This window comes from Anthonomus grandis, chromosome 13 (genome assembly GCF_022605725.1).
Source record: "Anthonomus grandis grandis chromosome 13, icAntGran1.3, whole genome shotgun sequence".
NCBI classification, from domain to species: Eukaryota; Metazoa; Arthropoda; class Insecta; order Coleoptera; family Curculionidae; genus Anthonomus; species Anthonomus grandis.
The window spans coordinates 9,308,398-9,333,318 of NC_065558.1; the positions used below are offsets into that span (position 1 = coordinate 9,308,398).

The 24,921-nt window shown below is 29.8% G+C and overlaps 1 protein-coding gene across 6 annotated transcripts in view; it reads left to right on the forward strand.

The window, feature by feature from the left end:
* LOC126743654 (uncharacterized) overlaps window positions 1-24,921 on the forward strand; it is a 116,016-nt gene that overhangs the window by 23,169 nt on the left and 67,926 nt on the right. For 5 of the 6 annotated variants that reach the window (XM_050450849.1, XM_050450853.1, XM_050450850.1 and 2 more), the window contains exons 1-2: window positions 11,571-11,638; window positions 22,775-22,998. The exons of the other annotated variant lie outside the window; for it this stretch is intronic. In XM_050450849.1, the coding sequence (XP_050306806.1) occupies window positions 22,848-22,998 (151 nt within the window). In that variant the 5' untranslated portion in view covers window positions 11,571-11,638; window positions 22,775-22,847. Of the gene's footprint in view, window positions 1-11,570; window positions 11,639-22,774; window positions 22,999-24,921 lie in introns of those variants that run through there. 6 annotated transcript variants of the gene reach the window in all.

Genomic DNA, 24,921 nt, shown 5'->3' on the forward strand with positions numbered 1-24,921 from the left:
AACTAAAAGGTTTTCCACATTCATTATTAGTTCTCTCCTTCAATGCGTAGAACTGGTACTTAATATATCCAATACCCGGGGAAAGGGAAGTTATCGCCTATAGTTTAAATATCAAAAATTAAAAATTCTTTTGTCATACTGTTTGGGATATTCATAAAATATGATTCATTGGAGATACTCGCATGTTGGGCGCCAAAGTTCCTCCCACTTTTGTCGAAATTGAAATTTTTGCTAGGAAAGGAATATACTTATCACATATTTATTATTCCAGGATTTTGCCAAACATTTTTTTCAAATCTTTAGCAGGCTTCATTATGTTAGCAATGACTTTTCAAGGAGAGAAGGATGTTAAATGGGGTATTATTGTCTATAGTTTCAATGATGAAAATTGAATATTCTTTTTCATACTTCTTGAGATATTTGTGGAATATAGTTCATTCGAGATAATTACATGTTGGGCGCCAAAGTTCCACTCAGTTTTGTCAAATTGAATTTTTTGCCAAAAGAGGAATATATTTATTATTCCAGGATTAACCGGAAAAAATGGTTATCCCTCAAGGGATTCCAAGAATATTCCTACAGGAATAAAAATGTAGTTCACGCGGAATTTTTGTCAAGAAAACTATTTTTCAGGCAGTTAAATCCAATATTACGTGAGCATTCTCCAACTGCCTAGAAGAAATTTAAAAAACTATATCCAGGCCCTTGAAGCCAATTTAATTTTTTTTCCAGGCAGTTAAAGTCGATGTTTTCTCTTAGCACGAGAGGGATTTTGCTTCATCTAGGAATCCTTAGTCATCCTTGGGTGTTTAGAAGAATTTAAACTTCATCCTTATCGTGTGCCTCTATCAGAAACTGATTTTGACAAACGACTAGACCATTGTTGGCTTAGAGAAATGTGCAAACAAAATCCCCAGTTCCTTTTTCAAATTTTAGGGACTGATAATGCTAATTTTTCTAGTTGTGATAATGTTATTTTGCATAACATACATTATTGATCCCGAGAAAACCTTCACTTGAGAAATAAACTTATTGGTCCATTTATTACTGATCAACATTTAAATAGAGCATATCTTAACCTTTTGCTTTGTCCCAGTGATGGTTGCCCCATCACATTATTCTCAAAGAGTACATTATTTTATAAGTAACAGTTACCCGGATCGCTGGGTTGGAAATGGTAGTTTGTTTCCATTACTATTACTTATAAGGACGAATTAAAGACATTGTGTACAAAACAAGGCCTACAAGAAGAGAAGATTTAATAGAGCATATTCAAAATGGTCTAAATTCCATTCCACAAGTGGAAATTGAAACAGCTGTTACCGTATGTAGGGAAAAAACTGAGAGCTGTATTTTACAAAATGGTGGACACTTTGAAAAGTTTTTGTTCTTGTTCTTTGGTTATAATCCATTGGCCTTTAAGCATGCTTTGAATTTTTTATAATTATGATGTTTAAATTAAATTATCTTTTTATTATAACTTCAGAATTTTTAGAAATTTTGTTATTTTTATATAATTTAGATTAGTCTGATACCTAGATAAATTGCCAAGGATTGATCGTCTTTTTATGGACTTAGATAATGGACATAAATTTAAAGAATATATGGCCCCAACAAGATTGAACGACATGTTATATAGCACGAGATACATTGAATGTACACGATTTGGAGGAATGGGTACCTTAATTAGCCAGCAAGTTCATGCGATTTGACGCCACTGGATTCTTTTTTATTGGGTTATATAAAAAGCAAAGCTTACGAAAACAATCCCCAAACCATTCAGAAATTGAAAGAAGAAATTAAACAAATAATTCGTGACATAACTCCAGAAACGAGTTAACATGTAATGGAAAATTTTAATAAAAGAAATGTGTACTGCCTGAGAAGTTGTGGTGGCTATTTGGCCGGTATTGAGTTTTTCATATAATTGTACACTGTCCAGCTAGACACTGCTCTAATAACTTGCACCATCTAACTTGCTAACATTCAAAATTTCTTATTGGAAAACCCTTTATATACAAAATATATGCAATGTGTTTGAACCAGTCAGTTCTAATCTATATGGGGTGCGAAAACCATTTTGAAAGTTTTAGTCGATTCGTGCGCCATCTGGTTTTCTGAAGTAAAAGTACGTAAAAAGTCGATAGTCTGTTGGCAGGAAAATCGTTTGCAGGTCAGGAAATGATAAATGAAAATTAATAATCATACTTCTTCGATTTTTGTTGCCTGGAAGGTAAATAAAGTGATGGTAGATGGCGTGGTAGTCAAACAGAGCAACAGGTGATGAAATATTTAGGTATTTTATGTTTTTTTCATTCTACATAAGTCAGAATCCATTTTATTCAAGAGAGGGCGCCATTGCCTATTGATATTTTAAAAGAACACGATCAATAATTACGGGGCAAGGGATCATTCAGGTTAATTGGTATAACATATAAAATTTACCCTGATAAAACAAACAAACTAATACAAAAATAACAAACTGAACAGTAAAAATAAACAAAGTATATGTAATTAAAATAACACATACATTGGCATTTGGATTTTATGTAGGAAGGTTAAATGTAGTAAAAAAAATTGCTGCAGTAATATTATGTATACATTTTAAATTGACCTTCAGGGATTATTAATTTTCTTATCCATATTTTGGTACAATAATTTTTTTTTGTTTTTTTTTTATAATAAACTAAACATGGAGTCAGTTTAGAATTAATTTTCTAAATGTAATAAATTAATTTAAAATGTAGAAATTAAGGCATAACCTTATATGATAGGATGCACATATTCATATTTTTATATAACTGTTGAATCATTGACATGTTGGTTTAGTAGGTTTAACAATAGAAGTAGAGGGAAATGCGGTTGCAACAGGAAACATGAACTTTTTACATTTTTTGACATGGAAACTCATGTAAGATCCTAGAATTATTGATGATCGCTATGAAGCGACTCCTCGACTAAAAGAGGTTCAACTTTTTAAGAAAATTAAATTTTTAAGATTATTCAAGGTGTAACTAGAATTTTAAATGCAGTAGAACCGAAAAATTGCAGCTTTAAACCATTTTTGACATAAAAACCCATCATAGACCCGAGAATCAAAGCCGATTAGTTTGAAATGATTATTCTCATCTGTAGTGGACTTAAAAACGTAAAAAATACTATAAATTTGAAGATGACTGCATATGTGAAAACTTGTATAAGAATTAGAAAGCAACAAATAGGAGCAACAATAAGGAGCAACTAGCTTATGTAAAAAGCAGTGAAAATAAGCTAGTAAGGGCTAGAAAGGGACAGGAGTGACAATTTCTTTTGAATGGAATTTGATTAGAATCGAAAAAATGCTCTATTTAACAGTTATTTGACATAAAAAATTGGTTTTTAGACACCCTAGAACCATGGTCAATTACTTTGAAATGATTATTCTTGTCTTCCTTAGAGACGTAAGAACAACAGCCTTCTCTAGAGAGTCTGACTAATTTAGCTTCTTAACCTTCTATAGATGTTGGGGGCTTAAGGATAAACTTTGGATTTGTTTGCAGCAACAACTGGCATCTAATTAAGTTATGCTTTAAAATTTTTTTTTGATAAAATGTATATAACTATTTGCTAAAAGACTCGTTTATTGTTTCCTGTATGTTTATATTACGTAATTATTATATAAATATATACAAAATGATAAAAATTAATGACTTCGGAGTGATTTGGCTAAAAACTTTTTTATTTTTCTTTTATATATTTATAGATTTAGACATGAAATTTCTGACTCTCAGATAGGTTTTCATGACATAAAGAGGATCAAAAGTCCAGTTTTTAGCATTCTACCGCATCTCACCTCTCTGATATACTCTCAATCATGTTAAAATATTATTTTGCATATATAATTAAACCGTCTACCGACGTGAACCATCAATTTATTTCGTTCGTTAATGGTTCCTGGGTCCCAGAGGGGTTTTCATGCCTAAAAGTGGGTCAAAAGTCCATTTTTTGGCATTCTACCACATCTCACTTCCTTAATATGCCTTGGTTCAACTTGGAATGTCACTTTTCGTATGTAATTGAACCGACTTCAGATGTGAACCATTAATTCATTGCGATCGTTAATGATCGCTGATTCTCAAATGGGTTTTTATGCCAAAATGGGGGTCAAAAGTCTATTTTTTGGCATTCTACCGAATCTCACCTCTTTAATATACCTTGGATCAACTTGAAATGTTATTTTTCATATGTAACTAAACTAACTACAGACGTGAATCGTTAATTCATTGCAATCGTCAAAGACTCCTGGCTTTCAGATGGGTTTTCATGTCAAAATTCACAGTCACAATTGTTATTGTTAATTGTTGTCAGTGTTGTTGTCATTGTTGTTATTATCATTATTGTTAATTTTTTTCCGTCATTTATTCAACTACAACATTGATACCAAATTTTAAACCAATTTTGACAAAAATTCTCTAATTAACGCTTGTAAACATTGACCCCGAAAATAAGAAAATAACAAAAATATAGTAAATATATATGTATACGTACATTTTTGTAATAAAATTTTTTTAATCTTCTAACAAAACCGCTATAGTTAAAATCTTTTATGTAATGAAATATTTATTCGTAGTCTAGTATATTCGTTTTTGTAGGATTGTGATAAATATTATTTAGCGCTCTCGTTTAGAAGTCACTTTTATATAAAACATTGCAACCAATTTGTCAGATATCTTATTAATGCGAAATGATCAATTTAAATTTTTGTCTATTAATAAACCTAAATATTTCATATTTCAGATTTTTTCTAAAAATATATCATTAATGTTAATATTTTTATTGTAATTAATTTAATGATTTTTTTGCTTAAATATAAGAAATTTAGTTTTTTCAATATTTGAAAACAGGTAATTAAGATAATTATTAAAATCACTATTAATAAGATTTATCAGGACAGTTTCATCTGTTCCGGTATATACACCAGAATGGTATCTTCTGCTAACAACAGAGATTCAAGAACTGACCTTTATGGTACCACAACCATCCACTAATAATATTTTCAACTTTTATGTACTGGTTTGTATCATATAAACATCACAATCAGACGGTACAAAACAACCCTCAATCCCATTTTACACAATTAAGCTAAAAGAATTACTATATTAAATCAAAAGCTTTTTTTAAGTAAATAAAAACTACTAAATTATTTGTTGTTTATCAAAAGCGCTTGAAATATAGTCCAACAATCTGTATTTAAATTGTTGGCGATATCTCGTGGACTTTTAAAAATATTATTTTCATTTATCACTGAATTAATAATTACTTTATCTTTTTCTTTATTAAGCTATTTTTTATTAATAAATGCCCATTGTTTTATTTTCAGATAATTTTCATTTAGTTTGAAAGTAACGATTTCTTAAAGCACGAATTTTATTATTTATTTGACTCATTTACCTTTGGTATATGAGGTTGCACTTCAGTTTTAATATCTTGTAATCTTATTTAATATCTGTGATCAGAAATTGCATCATTTTTAATATTGAATTTACAATTGTTTCGTACATAACATGTTTTATGCAGTAATTACGCATTATAGATTCTAAATAATGAAAAAAATGGTTATTATTAAGAGAAGGAGTTTTATAAACAACACTGATTTTTAATTTTTATTCACCTAATCTAATACATATCAAGTTTATTACGACTTTTTAATCGAAATTTAACTCACAACCCTCATCGATCTGTATAATCTCTTGACCTAAATAAATAAAAAAAAATTAATGAAATATATGGAGCAGAATCTGCCGAGATAATCAACAATTATTTCTCCAAACAACCCCTATACGACACTTAATCCCAAATCAAAACAAACAATATTAATCGTTAAACTCTCAGATCCTATTTACACCGCCGCGTGTTTCTAACCAGAACCATTAATCAAAGAGCATCACATTCGGCGCTCTCTTTTTGTCGAAATCGTTACAAAGTGGGTAAAGTGTTAAGGAATAAAGTGGCATCATTTAAATCTACACCCCGTGGTTAAACATTTCACCACTTTCTTCTCTCTGTGCTAAAGCCTCATATTAGCGATTAGCCGTTGCTTAAGGCAATGAACATAAAACCTCTCCAGGCAGTTTTAGGTAACTAAAATTTAATGCTTTTTATAGCAGAAAGTCCGGCTCGTGAGCCGGGGGGTTGCCTGGGGTCGAAAGGGGGTTGCGCGACCGACGATGTTCGCCTAAAACGGCGCACAATGGACGGAATCGCGACGAATATTGGACAAAATATTAAACTGATAAGTGTTATTCATTATTTATGGCCCGGGGATCTTGTTAGGGGAATTTTATTAATAACAGCTCAAGAGGAACCTGGGAGGTTAATATATAAAAGCACTACTTAGTTTTAAATTCGAGTATTCTTTAGTCGTTGAGCCCGGCATTCTTGTACTTTTATTAGTTTTATGGAAGCAAGAAACATTATTTTGATTTGTTTGTACACTAAATTTACAACCAAAAAGTTAGCAAAATTGTTTTAATGAATATATCGATAGAATCTTAGTCTTCGAATTTAAGCACAATTACTATTAAGTTTAGATTTCAGATTCTGGAGGTGCAAATTCCAACTAAGAGTATCATTAAGGTGAACCCTTATTACAATTTGATACTAATTTTCCGTTTAGTTGGATATAGAGAGAATCGGTTATTTGTCTTTATTTATTAAAGCGCACAAGTTTTTTCTTATCAGAATTCAGCCTTAGGCAGCTCGCTCTGCACCATTCCTGCAACTGTTTAGCCATTTCTGAGCAGTTCTTTGAAAGGTCTAGTTCCGATATCATCTGCATATTGTGAAACCAGAGCAGTTATATATTCTTTGCTGACAATATTTACATACAACAAAAAGAGGACAGGCCCAAGAATGGATCCCTGCGGCACTTCCTACTTTATAACTGTGGCTAGTGAAATGTGCTCCTTATCATTATTGGTTATGCAGTTATATTGAAACCTTGTAGAGATATATGATTTTATTAAGGAAGCATATTTGCCCTTATGGCATAATTTTGTAATATCTGTAATAGTTGCTGATGTTCAATAGTGTCAAAGGCCTAAGAGAGATTAAATAATAACCCAGGAACTTTCTTGTCACTATCAACATTTTCAGTAAAGATATGATATCACTTTATAAATTACTAATTTTTGGTCTAAAGCCACCTTGTGATTCTGAAGAAATATTATGCTGCTCAATAAAATTTATAAGATAATTGTACATTACTCTCTCAAAAACCTTTGACATTAAGGGTAATAATGACGCAGGGCGGTAATTTCTTATATTAAGCCTGTGCCTGCTTCTTATAAGATTCTCATAGTAAAACATTGACTTATGTTATTTGTTTTTGAACAAAATTTTGAAATTTTATTAAAAAAATGGGAATAGTTGGCATTTATTAAATTTCATTTACTGTTGATTTTCACTATATTTATATCTGTGTCTCATTCTATCATATCGCAGAGTGATAAAATGATATTGTCTCACTTACATTGGCCAATATAAGCCGGAGAAGATTGACATTTTTAAAATGTGAAATTTGTATATTCGGAGAATTAGTTGTATTACAAGTCCATTCTATTGTTTCAATACTTGCAGAAATATCTTGTAAGCTATCCGAATAAAATTAATTAAAGTTTTCCTCTATACTGCCTGTATATGTCCCAAAATCAACATCCATATAATCAACAGATTATTTGTTATTTCCCAGTAAGCTTTTTAAGATCCTCCACATGTTGCGACTATCACATTTAGATTGATCAACTTTATTTTCGTAATATTTAGTTTTTTCAGTACGCATTAAAGAAGTTACTTTATTTCTGAGTTTTTGATAGCTTTTCCAGTCAGAATCGGTTTTTGTAAAGCAAAATCTTTTATAAGCCAAGTTTCTTTCCCGTTGAACCTATCTCCCTTTTAACGGAAATAAAGTGATATAATAAATTATTATTATTAGCAGAAACTGAGTTGCATTCTTTATAATAAAGCAAAAGAAAAAGTAAAACTCGTTTAATAAACAAAACTATTTTATACTATATTTACACTAAACACTTAAATAATTAATATTTTTTTAAATCACCGAATTTCCACACACAGCGGCGCGGCAGTGCTGTAGATTTCGTCCAGAAATATTATCGCTAGGTTATAATATAAAAAACATATTTGTGAAGTATCTATTGAGTATTGGATACCAAAATTAAGCTTTTTTGCTTCATCTCTTTAGGGAAAATATTAATAAAAATGTGTAATGAAATGTGTAATGCAAAAATAATGTGTGCAAAAATGAAGGTAGTGTCTGGTCGATATCCAGCAATAATCGAGAATGCAGCATATGTAATTTGTCAGCAACATATTTATAGTCCGCGCCCACCGTTATTTAATGCCCGTATCTCCTGGAATTTCAAAGAAGTTTTACTAATTTTTCGTCTAGATATTAACAATGGATAACTAAATCGGCTTATAGTGGGTATAAACCTGAACAAACTAAGATTTAATGGTTAATTAAAAGGTTTATTTCCAAGGGATTTGAAAAAGGATTCAAAAACGAAGTTTACGTTAGGAGTCCTTTTTAAGTAATTTTCACTAAAAAACTTTTAGTTTGTAGAGGTTTATAACTACTTTAGGTTTATATACTACTATAAATCGATTTAGCTATTGATTGTTCATATCTGGACAAAAAACTATTAAAATTCCTTTGGAATTTCAGGAGATCCGGGCATTATATCGATTAAATAACAGCAGGCGCGGAGTATAAATAGATTCCTGGCAAACAAAATATCCCGCGTTCTATGTATTGGTTGCATCGGAAGCTAGCTCCACACATATGAAAAAATATCTAGAAAAACACACAAAGTGGCAACATCAGATGCTTGTATTGTAAACATAGAGGTTTTCTACGTTGCCAAGTTGCTTGTTTTTTCGTCAACTTTTTTGTTAGGAATCTTTTTTTATTCTGAAAAATTTGTTGATTACTCTCAAAGTATATATGTATTATTAGTCAGCAAATAAACAAAACTTTTAAAGAGTACATTTCTAACCTGTTACAACATAGAACACATTAAAAAATATGCAGTGGATTAAGAAAATATATATTTTGAAGGGAAAATTTGAAAGTCGAGTTGGCATCATTGGTTTGCAGATAGGCTTATTCTAGGCATTCAATGTTCTAAGGTTAAAACAATAATCCATGTAAGCTTTACAACAATACATTTTAATAGTACCAATTCTAAATTTGTTAAACCAAAAAAACAGATCTAGAACTGATAAAAATTAAATTAGATCAAAGCATTCAAAGTTAATTTTATTAGTAAAACTATTATAAAAAAAATTGAAAATATTAAGATTATTTTAATATATTATGCAGCCGATTTATAACAACAGGACGCCTCTGACGGGGGCAAAGTTCAATATATTTTTTTGCGGTGTCACTACTCCATAAGCCACGTATTTTGTAATTAAACGAAAATATTATTTTATAATCTCAATGTATAAAGTTCAGCCTTATTAGCATACCTCTAAACTAATTTTTTTCCGTATCCTCAGAAAAACATTTTAATGTTAATAATTCCTTCAGCGCATATTAAATTTGCACCTATTTTTATCAGTCTTATATAAATATTACAATGAAACTGTAATATTACAGTGAATATTACAGTAGAATACACAGGAGTGTACCTAAACGAAGTTGAAATCGATAGGGCCGTCACGTTAATTGAAGAAGGTTATTCCAGAAGAAGAGTCGTAGAAATTTAAAGTGTGAGTCGGGCCACTATAAACAGAGCATGGACTCGGTATTTTATTGCCTTTTTTAGAAGAAAGCGGATGATAAACAACTCAATTTTTCATTTTTAGCCCATGAATTAAAAGATGCCAAAAATAAAATTAACGAAGATCTAAAAGCAGTGTCTCTTATGTCATTAAAACATATGCTCAAGATTAACCCCCTGAAATCTAATATGCTTCTTATTGGCAACTTAGCGACAGTCAGTGACAATCAGAATCAGATCAAAATTAAAATAAATGATGACCAAATACAGATCGGAGATAAATGATTGTGATTAATGGTAGATTCTACCCTTCGATTGTATCTGGAATCCTTAGAAAGGCTTACATGACGCTAAAGTCTATTTATATTTATAGGCAATATCTAGATATAAACATTAAAAAACTCCTTTGTGACTCGCCAGTTTTATCTCAATGTAATTATTGTAATCTATGGTTGGTGCTTGGACTATGAGGATAAGGGAAGAATACAAAAGCTACAAAATTCATGTATTCGACTTATTTTTGGTATTTGCAAACGAAATCATGTATTACATAAGTTTTTATTTACTCGTGTAATTTTTTATTCTAAATGAAACTTTGTATGTATTCTTGAGTTAAGTAAATAAAAAAACATTTATTATTATTATTATTATTATTATTATTATTATTATTATTATTATTATTATTATTATTATTATTATTATTATTATTATTATTATTATTATTATTATTATTATTATTATTATTATTACTTTAACTACCCCAGGAGTTGATCAGAAACTTGATTGAGAGTATGCCCGGTCGTTGTGCTGAAATTATCAGAGCCAGAGATATACTCACTACTAAAAATAGTTTTTAAACATTGCCTTATTCAAAGATGGAAAAAATAAAATCATTATTTATCGACTTATTAAAATTTGAATTTGTTATTCCTAAATACCACAACTGACAGGTTTAAGACATTTTAACAGTAGTCTTTCATAAAACTATATTACACAAAAAAATATTTAAAATTTTTCAAGTGGCTCCTTTTTCGTTTTAAGTAGTTTATTTGGCTCTTTCAAATAAGAATAAAAGGACTATAACCAAATTGATGTTCTTCTTAACACATTAAATAGTTTTCATTCAAAAACTGCAATTTAAGATCGAAATAGAGTCTAACAACTCAAACCCTTTCCTTGAAATTTTATTAATTATTATTAACTTATATAATAATAAATAAAAACAGATACTAAAAAATAAGTGCCATATAATAAAAATAGATTGGTACCAAAAGCACATATTCGCAAAAAGATTTTTAAGAAAAAATATTAATATTCTAAAAAATTAGAAAGTAGAGCCCTGAAGATGAATTAAATATAATTCGAAACGTTGGTTAGAAACAAATAGTTTTCTTTGACAATTGACCAATTTACCTACCAAATACCACTTCTAAGTTAAATAAAAACTAACCCTCTGTATTTCGGAAACGAAGCCCTTGCGGAACCATATTTTAGACTTTGATGTTTATTTTTGAGTCCTGGGTATTGACATTTCCTCATGAATCACCCTGTATGTGTAAGTAACATGATTAAAGAGTATGATAATGTATCTCAGGACAGTGTTTATTAAGCATTACTTGAAAATTACGTGACTGTTGTAAATTATGAAGTTATGACATTAGATAAAAATATCTTTGAAATCCCATAAAAGTCCATTTTGGGAAATTTCATTCCACTGTACGGGCGCCATCGACCTCGTGTCGACGCCGAAACGTAAAGCGCAATACTTCCGCCGCTCCGACCCTCAGTTCCTTCGCGCTCGAACGCGAAACGTGCTCGTCAACCCTTCGTGCGATTTCTCAAGTGGCGCGATCAAGGTAAGTATTTTTTTCCCACCATTTTCTCAGGTCAAATCAATGTGGTGACGAAATGTCTTGTTTTACCGATCATTTTTTACCCCTTAATCGTTAATTAACCGGTACAACTTACCCTTACTTAACGGTTTCTTCTAAGGTGCTTCAGAAGTGATTTTAATGTGGCGATATCGATGAATTTATTTTTGGAAGAATAGTCGATCGTGGCTCGAGATACTGAATATATTAATGCGATTTGTAAACTTAATGTAGAGAGAGAGTTATAGGAGTTTAGGGGCGCTTAACTAGTTAATATTCCCTTCTGGATTATTTAAGGGTTTAACTCGCTAGACTACATGTGCAAGGCACGTATAATCAATCACATGCCAAATACGCTCCGGCAATATTTTCATAATGTTTTTGAAATTGTTTCGGGACATGCGAGTGAGTACGTAATACGGCTAAGAAAATATATAAAGTACAGGGATCATATAACAAAACAATCGAAAGTGCTTACTTTATTTTCCAGCGGGGATTTATGGATTGAAATGTTGAGGTTTTACTGGGGCGAAGAACTTTGGAAAGTTTAAGCTTTTCAAGTGAAACAATTTTTAATAACAAAATCTGATGGTGCGATCGTAAGGGTCTAGAAGATGTTTTTCAATCTTTAAAGGAAGCATTTTCTGACAATTTTACGCAACCGATTTTGATACGCAGGTTCTTCAAAAAATATTTTTTTTTAGTAAATGATAAAAAAATACCTTTTGGTATATGTAATGTGAATTAATTCTAGTGACCGCAGTTTGTAAGCTTGCTTAATTTTAACAAGAAAGTGAGGCCTAATAAAAATCTGATGTACAGTATCATTGCAAGAAGTTATAAAGCTCTTAAATTTCGCTTTTTAAAATAAATATTCCAACTTTAATGGTCATTTTTGCCAACCAACAAGTTTTTGGATTAGGCATGGGTAATTGTGTGCAATAACAGTGAACTTCAAAAACATGCGCATAGATCAATTACCCTTTTTCAAACGATATATCGATGTCATTTTTACTTATTAATCTGCAGGTTGAAATTGATGTTCTTCTTAACACGTTTAGTAGTTTTCATTCAATTGCAATTTACTATTGAAATAGAATCTAACAACTCAAACCCTTTCTAATTACAATATAATAAAAACAGATTGGCGCCAAAAGCTCATATTCCCAAAAAGATTAATATATAAATATAAGATAAAATGTCCGCGTGATATACGTTAAAGAATTTAATAATATGTTTATGTTTTATTCACATTTAACAAGAAGATTTATTACATGTTAATAATATACAATTATTATTTCATAAAAGTTAAACGTTTAAGTATGATATTTTGTATACTATTTAAAGACATTTATAAAATGCGTTTAATACGCTACCAATGTACATTTTTTTAAAAGTTGCAGATGTGTTTTATGCATCAATTATTGCTTAGAATACGTTAATGCATTTAAAATGTTAATGAGGTTATGTGAAAAAGGAATAGATCCAAAAACTATAGATTTTTAACATCTATAATTTGCTGCAAAAAAAAACGTTTTTCAATAAACCTACCTTTACCCCCCCACCCACCCCACACAACTTACCAGTAAGAAATTATTTTCAAAAATCAATGTTTTCCAATATAATACGCATGAATAACACAGTTTGTTTATTTTAATTTGATATAATTATGTATATATATATTAATGAATATTTCATATAAAAATAGTGCTATTATAATGGATGTTATGACGATTATGATGTTATGATGTGTGACGAAAAACGGTGATTTTTCAAAAGAATTTCTTACTGGTCAAATGTTTGGGGTGGGTGGGGGGGTAAGGGTTATGTTGTTGAAAAACAATGTTTTTGCAGGAAGTATATATGTAATATTAAATTTAATAACACTGTTTATTTAAATTTGATATATTTTATATATAAATATTTAGTATAAAAACGTATAAATTAGTATTGGATAATATGGACGAAAAACAGTTCAGAAGAATTTTTGTGCAGTTAAATTTTTTTTACCTGCCAAATTTTGACAGTTTTGATACCTTTCTGATTTTGCGAATGAGGTCAGTGCTACTTTGAGATTTTTAAGTTGAAAAAACCAATTGAACCAAAAAGTGGATCTTTTAACGGAATAAAATCGAGGTCTTAAAGCAGAGGTTCCCAGGATAAACAGGTGCACCAGTACCCACCATAAACATAGTAAAGTCATCTTATGCTGCAGTTTTGAATGTCAAACAAAAAATTCGAAAAAAAATTCCAAAAATATCTACTTATATTTTTACAAAAAAAAACTACGATAATAACAATTTTTGCCTTACAATGCTCAAAAAATGCACACTAACATAAAATACCCAATAATAAGTTTTTTTTCTTCTAAAAAATAATCCCAACATATCCAGTTTTACAAAAAGATCATCTTAAACGCCTAAGAATCCAAAAAATTAACTCAAGTGATCAAAAATATCGAACAAATACCTCAAAATACCCAAAACATCCAAACAAATATCCACGTTTACCAAAAACTTCTCTTACTTAAACATATTCTTTAGCTGTCAGAATTTTACAGCTGATTGTGACAGTTCTCGATTACTCAGTTATTTTTCCTTATTCTTAAGTCATTGTCCTTTTTGCATATTTTTTTCTCACACGACTAAAGTCGATGCAATTGAAGTGACTTTTTCTTTTTCTTATGTAGTTTAAGTTATTTATCTCAGATGGTTAAAAATAAACTGCCTAAATTTTATACTGCGTCATTGTTTTTTTTTCTTCCATACAACTGAAATCATTTACTATTTACCTTTAGGCCCTCCAAAAATGACATATTTAGTAAAAAGACATTGAAGAACGTCATGAAATAATTTGAGAATATTGGAACCTTAGAAGAAGTGCAGATAGGCATAAAGGTTAATGGAGTACGGATTAACAGTATCCGTTATACTAATGACGCGGTCTTGATTGCCGACAGTATACACGATCTACAACAACTGATCAATGGGGTAGGAGAACCAAGTAAATTAATGCGTCTAAACAACAACGCCAAGAAGAGAAAATTTGTGATTATCTCCGGCAATGCATTTGAAAACTCCAGCATAACTTTTAAGACAATGCTCATAGAATGAGTGGAGAAATTTTAGTACCTTGGCACTTCGTTATTCAAAGACTGGAGATCGGATAACGAGGTAAAATGTCGCATCTGCAAATTTGACCTTGATTTGCGGCGAAGATTCGTAAATTGTTATCCTTCGTGATTGCTTCTCTATATTATGGAATGTTGGACATTGAAGATAAGTAAAATAAGGCATTTGAATGGAAATTGAGATGTGAATGTAATGCAGAATCTTTAAGATATCCTTGGCGGTAAAACTGAAAATTTGAGGAAGCTGTTAGATAGGTCAACCAGGAATAGGAACTTTTTAAAATCATTGATCATTGCTTTTATTTAATATCTATATCATCGAGATTGGTACTTGCTTTTTACATTAGCATTTAGGCGTGCTGTAAATCATATAAATTATGTCTATTCTATTAATGGTGAAATCTATAACTCGGTTTCATAAAAAGATGCACAAAAGACTTTGAAAGTATTCATTCGATGAAGTGTCTCTACTGCAACAACTAAGTTGAATCCTCACCTTGAGTATAGATCATATATATGGAGCCCTTAGTGTAACAACTATATTCAACTGATTGAGCAGGTTCAGCACAAGTTCCTGAGGTACATTGCTTTTAAGAGAAACATTCCACTTCCTATAATTTATAATGAATTTGAGTCTGATCTGAAATTTACTACTTTGGAAGCTCGTCGGACGTATCATGACATTAGAGTGTTTTATGATATTTTACATTCCCAGAGTTTTTGTTCTAAACTTCTTGGCAAGATTGAATTGTATATACCATCCAGACAAACCCGTCAAACTCTTCCTTTTTATGTATATTCCTTCCTATAGGACTAATTATGGAAATAATTTTTTTTACTCCAATAGCTAAACTTGCAAGTCAGGACTTAGTTCTGTTCGACTGCTTTATTGGTCAAAATGAATATCTTAGACCGTTAGGAGGTGATGTACTATGGACTTCCACGTGACTTGGATTTTTCGAATGATCTTATATTAAATATAAATTATATAAGTATTATACTTGATTTTTACTTTATCTTTTTTTGTATTAGGTTTAATGCCCGTTTGCAGATAAATAAATAATTAAATTAAGAAGAGAAAAACAGCATATCTGGGGCACACCATGCACATCACATCTGAAATATAGAACGCTCAATGCAAGCTTAAATTGATCATCTACTGTGCCTAAAAACGATGAAAAGCCTTTAAAGAATTCTTATTTATCAACTGTTCTAAATGTATTGGACAGTTACATTAATTAAAAAAAATACTGTCAACGATTATCTGTCAAGCTAATAACATACTCTAATTCTGGACTTCACGTCTAAATTTAAAAGACCATATCAACCTAGAAAACAGCTTTTTTCCCGAAAAATATACACTCGAATTTTACATTTTTATATAATTAATCTTATTACCTTATTTTCGAGACACTTTTAAATTTTCTACATAATTAAGTATTAATCCCTTAATAATGAAACTGCTTAAGCACAAAATAACTGAGCAACATTAAAATGGCTCAGGTCGACGCTCCTGGGGCAAATAGCCATTTAAGCTGCCAGATTAATGCTTGTTTTCTCAAAGCATTTTTCCTTTTTGTTGTGTTTTTTTCAGTATCCTTTGTTAATTACGCATTTTAATTAAATTTTAAGCAAGCTGCTCCCATTTTAAATTATTTAAAATACTTTTTATAAGAGAGCATTTTTCAGGTTTTATTGGACTAATCCATTAGCAACTAAAATCTCTTAATATTGATTTTTATCCCTACTGTTAAATAGCATCAATCATTAGAGACAGGTATCGTGTATCACTTGAAGTAAAAACCTTTTATGTCCTATTTTGTAATGGTAAAACAAGACATTTTCAGTTACGACAGTTAAATAGATGTGGTTGGCTTATTTTGTAGTTCCAGAATTTTAAAAACGTTTGACATAATTTAATGCGGCACCAATTACATATTTATTAATATTTTCAATGTATACCTTGCTATAATGGAAATATATCCTAAATGAAATAAAAAATTGTACTTTTATATTGAGTCTATTGGTTGAACTCGGTTTAATTTAATGAATGGCCACAGTAAATAAAAAAATGTAAAATGTAGTATTTATCGAGAATAAATGTTTCGACTACTTTATTATTACTTCACTTTATATAAATTAATTTTTAAAATTGTTTTATACACGTTCAGTGGCGGCTCGAGTGTTTCTTGATAGGAAGGTGAAAGAAGTCATTAGAAATAATTAGATTATTACTATATTTTTATAGAAATAAAATGAATTAATCAAATTTGCTTTTATTTCCAAGCATTGGTAATAATATCTAAGTAATTAACTTAATTTTTATCAGGCGGTTGAAGTAATATTTATAATTTTGTAACAGATATTTGACACTAATTTTTCCAGGATTTTCAAAGTGTTTTTTATGTGTTCCGTGCATTGGCAATTATTTTATGTCCTTTTATGATTTAAAAAAAAATTAAGTCAGTTTTTGTGTTTTTTCAGAACTTTGGCGAAATTGTTTTAGGTTTTTTCAGTTGTTCTTTATTAGTTCCTGGTATTTCAACTAATTTCATCTCAATCCAAGTGTTAAATTTTCAAATAATTTTTCATGTTTTCGAAGTGTTTACCGAGAATGTTTTTTACGTTTTCCGGGGATTTGAAACAATTTTTAATATTTGATTAATTCTTTATTTTAAAATTAGATATTTCAGGTATTCTTAGTAACTTTTTATTTTATTTCAGGCAATTTTATTCTAGCTCGTTCATTGTATTTTCCAGACATTGAACATTATTTTTCATATCTTTCAGACATTTTCAGTAATTTTAATTTTGTCCCAAATGTTTGACGTAATTTTCTATATTTTCCAAAGAGTTGGAATATCTTTTTAAAGACGTTATTCATTTCAATCTATTCATTTAATATATTCAATGAATTCTAAGTAATTTTTATATATTTTAAGCATTTCAAGTGATTTTGCATTTCAGGAATTGAAAATGAAAAAGCCAGATGAAATTTCTAGGAAATTTCACATAATTATATTTTCCAGACACTTGGAAGAAATTTATCATTTTATTCCAGGCATTTGAAGCTATTGAAAATGTTTTTCGGGGATATAAAATAAATATTTTGTTAATTTAAAAGTTTTCAGTCATTTTAAGTTTCTTCTTAATTTTTTTATTTGTTAACTTTGGTAGATACAGTTTTATAGAGATGATTTTCCCTTGTAGCTACCCTTAAGCGATTATTGAAAAAATGGGAAAATAAACTTTCTCCACGTATATGAACTTTAACCAAAGTTTTGGTAGTTAAGCCTGGTATCGTATTCAAGGATAAAACCGGATTTATAAACGATGTTCGCAGTTGATTTAATTGAATTTGGCGTTCACGTTAAAAAGCAATTTATAAGCCAAGGCACGTTGCCATCCGTTAAGTTAAAAATAATAATTTGACATACACCTTATCTCAAGAAAAGACCGATCAAATTTTTGTGATAGTGCCTTTCCTCAAAAGCTATGAATAACATGGTATATTTAAATTTGAAAAATTTTGATTTTAAATTTGTCACTTAAATATTTTTATTTTAATGGCAAATCCTATATAGGGTGTCTCAAAAGTAACAAATTTAATTTAATTTTAATAGATATACCTTTCTCCCTTCTTCTTCAGATATCTCAGATTTTTTGAAGGACCATAAATTTGAATCTGAACAACGTACGATTTTCCAATGGTACCAGAGGAGTTAAAGAAATCCATTCCGTATTCTACCTTTAATCCTTTAACCATCACCTCAAACCAATTTTAAATTGGACATTTTGTTATTATCACATTGCCAGAAAGTTTTAAATTAAGTTTTTAAGGTGTCTAAGTAAAAAAATATAATTCTCTAAAATAGGAATGAATTCGCATATTACTATGACGTCCATTTGCTACAAAGGACTAACTTTTATGTTGTTATATAAAGGTCAACATTTTTGCAAAAGATACTTTAATTGTTTGGTATAGAAAACATAACATTAAACTAAAAAACGTACTAGAGATACTTAATTAAATTTTACTATTAAATAAACTCTAAATACCTTAATTTTAATTTAGACATAATAAAACGGTTTAATTAAAATCAAAAAGTAATTAAATATAAAACCTAGATTAAAATGAATGCATATAAACATAAATTAAAGGTCATAACTTCTATGTTAAAGCTGAATTGAGCACACAATTTCATATATCATATTAAAGTTTAATAATTATAATAATATTGTGTATAAATTACTTTTTTTTTGATAATAAATAAATGATTATAATTTCAATATTAAATGGCATATAGTTTAATTGTTTCTCTTGATAGAATTTCTCTATAATTAGATATAGTCGTAACAATATAATAAAAAATTATAAACTGTAAATTATTTTCATACGTCATGTATTTTTCTAAGAGACCAAACAAAATAGTATAAATGAATAGTAAACAGAAAGTGATAGTGTTTCGCTTCTAATGAGGCATCATCAGTGCTAAAATATAATAAAAAAGTATCCATAAAAACAAACCTTACACCTACACCACCTATCTATAGAGTGCACATTATAATTGAAATCAAAACAGAAAAGCTATTTTAGATTAAGAGTTACAACAATATTATCAAACATCGTACTAATCCATTCTTCGTTAAAATCCAGACACATTTCACGTATAATTACCAATATCTAAGTTAAATGTTTTTGAAATATTTTAAATTTTATAAAAAAAAACTACGTTTCAAAGACGTAAAAGAAAATATAAATTTCCCCTATGCGTTATTACAGTAACTTGCGGCGTTGGCGAGCAACATCTTCGGCCATTTAAAAAGTTATTAAAAAATTAGTAAGATTGATTATATTTGATTTATATAATGCCGGCATCTTGTAAGACTTTCAAAAGTCTTTAGAACGTTCACACTGAATATTTAAGTCGATTTATGAGGCTGCAAACCTCAACGAATGAAGACTCCTTCATAAAAAATTACTGAATGATTAAATGTTAAATAAATTTAAGGCTGTAAGCCCCAAAAATCCCAAAGGATTCTTATTAAAATTTTAAATTAATTTACTTTAATTACAACACCACCGGATTTCTCACGAACAGTTTCAGTAATCATTATTTCATAGTTGTCGCGTTCCTGAACAACATTACTGACACGGTAACTTTTCTTATGGTGAAGTTTCAAATTATTAAGAGAACAAACAGCAGTAATTTCCCAAAATTATTATTATTAACTACCAAATTAATATAACCATGACATAAGACAACCGACATATGCTGCATTCTCAATTTTGGTTACAGATTCATATGTTTTTAATAGACTTCCATCGAACCCATATTGAGTTTCACAGCTTGCAAGAGGTTTTTGATGGTCACAAGCCTCTTTCTTAAGACTTCTTAAGGCGTTTTTCTTTTTAAGTTTCAAATTACTAAAAAAAAAATAATTAGCAGCAATTTATTTGTCAAATAAGAGGACAACAACGCAAGTGACTTAAGAAGCTGTACCCAAACGCCGCGCCGCGAGAGCGCTAGCGTTAAAAAATCGAGATAGCGAATACGAAGATTAAATAATATTAAATTTGGGTTTGAGAAGAAGTGGAATGACTTTAGTTGTATTTGTATCATTTGACGAATGTATACTTATTAGTGTGATTTAAAAAGAAGCCAAATGTCAAAACTATCAAAATATTTTAGTTGTGTGTTCTTTGAAGACTTGCTACGTTGCTAAACTTTCGATATTTTCCCGTTCCCGTTAATTTTCTGTTTTTTCTTTAGGTGTTTCTCTTAAAGGTAAAGAACGTCCTCTTCAAATTTATTTTTGTTGAATTTGTCATAAGTAATTTTTATTACTTTCTTCAGAAAAATGTTCTATAATTATTATATTCATATATCAGAGCTGAGGTATTTTTATTGTTTAAAATTTTACTTTTTAATACGTCCCTGCATCTAATAGATTTTACTGAGCAAGACTTTTTAGGTCACAATTTTTTATTTTTTGAAGTTATAAATATAAATGTTTAATTGTCTATAACGTAATTAAATGTTCAAAAGTATATGGTACGTTAATGCATAGAAACCGGCCATATCATTTGCAGTTTTCTGAAAAAGCGAAGCTGATTTTTTCTTCGGATGATATTTTTTCATAAACTTCTTTGATAAGAATTTTTGAGAGATACTATTAATAAAAAAATTAAATGTTTTATAAAAAAAATATTTCAAACATTTTTAGTGATTATGTCATATTTGAAAGAAATAGTACAAAAGCAAAACATATAACACAACTGAATGATCTTTAATAAACAATTTAAATCAGTCAAATAAAAAATACTGAAAAATTAACTACTGTAATCAAGTATTGTGAGGTTCCTCAACTACCCAATTTAACCTTAAAAAAAACTTTTTACTGATGTACAATTTCTTTCACATATTATATGTATATACTACACATAGACATTGAGGCTTTCTATTCCACTTTTAATAAAATTTTTGGTTAGACCTAAGTGATGTCAGAAAAATACCCAGTGTGATTTACCATTGAGATTATCCAGCTTAAGTATAAACTGTGTCTTAAATCAAGAACATCTAGATACCGTTCAATAAGAGCTTCTGTTAAAACTAAAGTCAAAGCTGTCTACATCAACTACCTAAGAGACGTAGAATCTGGGTTACGAAAAAATCCTAAAATGCTTTAGACATTTGTGAAATTCTTGAGAGATTCAGTGATATCAGTGAGAAACTATTAATAAAATTAAATGAAAACAAGATTATTGATCTAGATGGTATTCCAGCTTATGTATTACAGGGTTGCCCTGATAATTTGTTGAGGCCATCAGGATATCTTTTGAATATTATTCTTAGAACTTCAACATATCGAGATAGGTGGAAAATTACCATAATAATTCCTATTCACAAATCTAGCTCTGAGTTTAAGAAGCATTGCCCGATAATTATTATTAGCTCTATTTTAAAATCTTTGATATAATATCTGGTCGCATTACATGTCAATATGGGTTCTTGAAGCTATCAATGGAAAATCCGAGGCTGATGTTATCTATAGATATACGCAGAAAGCATTTTATAGAGTGAGACACTATGCAATTTCAAAATAAATATCTTCATAAACCACTTGCCTAGTTCAGTCATACCTCAGTTGTAGATTTCAGCCATATGTGCATTGAAAAGTACTTGTGGTGTTCCACAGGACTCCAATCTTTATCCACTTTTATTTTTGACTGCTATCAATGATTTGATTTGCAATATTAAAAATGCAAAGGGATTATTGCTTGTCTACGATTTCAGAGGTTTTCTTCGGATTAAATCAGTAAATGATTTCCAGGCATTGCAAAATAATTTTTGTATGTCATTTACCTTAAATAAAAATCCTACAATTTTCAATTACACGTTAAGAGGTGAAACACTTCAAAAAGTACCCTAACAGAAGGGTCTAGCATTTATTTGTGACCCCCTTTCGTTCACTTTCTGAGCACCAAGGAGAAAATGCAGAAAAAATTGATTTATTACTAGAAGTGCTAAAGTGCGTCTTTCATCTTTTTAATAGTTTAGTTTTGCTTAGTGACTTTGTGTCTAAAAATGGTTTAAATTGTTTTCATGTGTTTATTTTCAAAATTATTTTAAGCTACCTGATTCATATACTTAACTTGGTTATCGATGTTTCACTTCATTTGCCCTCATCTTCAGTCTTATTTTCTCTCTCACAATTCGCTCCAATCAAATCATCTTGGAATTTCTAGCATAAAACTCGTTGCATAAGTTCAATTCCACATAATTTTAAAAAATCAATATTGAGAATTTTAAAATAGCATAAAAATGCATAACCCGATCGACATTGACGCCTGAATACTTAATAAAAAAGAAACGAAAAACTAGGCTAAGGCGAACTACAAAATACCACAGCCACCACATCAATTATCCGAGAGCCGTCCACCACTTGACCTAATAAATGAATTATTCACAGTTTACATTAATCCGTAGATCGGTTGCCGACTTAACGAGGATATATCCAGGCGATGTAACTTTACATGAAACCCCGTTAATACTGAAGGGCATGTTTCGCGCCGAAACAAGCCTATGGCTGTTAGCCATATTCGTTAGTTTAGCCACATGTAGTGAATATCCGGAACGTGAATGTTGTGATTTAACTACCACAGAAGACACATCTACTGAGCCGTTACTTACTTCATTGGCACCTAAACCAGGTAAGGTCCCAATAGGATTTAGATTTATTTTAACGATACTTTTTAGAAGTACTTCTGTAATGAGAAATTTTAAATAATAAAATATAGATTCTTGTTGTGGATTTTATTTCTAATTTTATTCAGGGTGGTACTTTTTGTCATAAATAGTAAATAAATAAATAAAAATGCTGTTTAAATATAAACTTAGTCGAGTATTTAGAAAGATGCAATAAGCTATAAAGAGAATTAATATGATAAAAAAAAACAAGTTTTACATTGCAGAACATAACATAAAAAATTATTACATATTTGTACATAAAGAAAACAAACGCACAAACTTAAACTTTACAGAAGCTGTTGTTCCATTTTACGTTTGAACATATTAAAAGACCTACGTTGAATTGATTTAGAAATTTAACTGAGGTATAGTAAAATGAGCTTTGAGTCATAGTTTATTTTAGGTATTTTATAGAGTAAATTGAAGCGTGTTCTACAGGATTGAACCAAATTTCTCCGAGATAGAAAAGTCTTATAGCCATATAGGGGAGGCTTTTAGTTTTAACCAATTTATGAAGAAATCAAGAAAAATGTAGTCGTCACCTTGTACACACTATACACGGCTAGCAAAATTCTTTTTTGAGTGCCAAAATACCCATACATTAACAGCCAACAGAGATTCCTTCATAGGTTAAGCGCTTTTTTTATTCATTCATTAGTGTTAACAAGTAAACCACTCTTACATAAGTTAAGAATTATAAAATAAAATGCGAACGCATACTTCTAAAAAATACAATAAAACGTGTGACTTAAAATTATGTATGTCTAAAATCAAAACTAACAATGCAACTGAACGTAATACACAACACAAGGCATAAATCAATTAGGCCACAGTAGGTCGGCAAAGTTGGACCGGACGTTCTCCTAAAAGAGTAAAAGGCATATTTAATTAGGTACTCAGGTTATCCTTCCTTTTCCTTTCATGTGCAGTGTCTTCCTAATTATGTTCTTCTTCTTCTGTACGTTGTAAGTCAAATATTTGGAAAATATGACCCCAATTAAATAAACAGTACGTTCTTACATAATGAAAGTATCCAAAAGATGAGGTTAATAAATTTCGTATTAGGAATCTACATCTTGATAATTTAGATGATAATTCCCCAATATCGAACTGCCAAGTCAATCCCGAATCCAGAGTGACACCAAGGAAAGTTACAACTCCATCTAGACTGTTGACTATGGCTACAATCTCTAAGGGAAAAAATGATCTTTTTGGTTTTGTTCTGATTTACTCCACCAGGTCACTGCATGACTGATAAGCTATAACATCCAGGCTGGATAGCCTGCTATCAGCAATCAAGGACATTGTGTCTTTATTTACAGGTTTATTAAGGTTTTTCCTCAAGGGTTGTCACGTTTCTCCGTGCGTTTCTTTAATTTCTTCATTATTTCTCTACTTTATTTGATTTTTTCCTTTACGTTTATTTTTCTTTGGCTGGTATAATTGTATGAAGTCAAATTATCTGCAGAATTTGTCGAAATTTCAAATTTTTATTTTCAGTGATTTTTTGAATTATGGGATTTTTGTGTAATTTTTAATAAAACAAATCGTTACTTCCAAAAATCCACTTTTTCTTTAAAATGGCGTATCTATATTTTTGGGAAAACTCTGGAAAAGGAGTCTAGTTAAATTGTCTACAGAATACATATATTAATTTTCAAATTTTTATTTTGAATTATTTGCATTTTGTGGAATTACAAAAAAATATTCTTTTTAAAAATAATTTTTTTTTCTCAATATCCTGTATAATTTTGGGTAACCGCTGAAATAGGTATCTAGTTAAATTATCTGGAGAATACGTGTACAAATTTTGAAATTTGAATTTTTACTAGTTTTCGAGTTATGGACTTAGCGAAATATTAATAAAAAAACCGTTACTGGCAAAA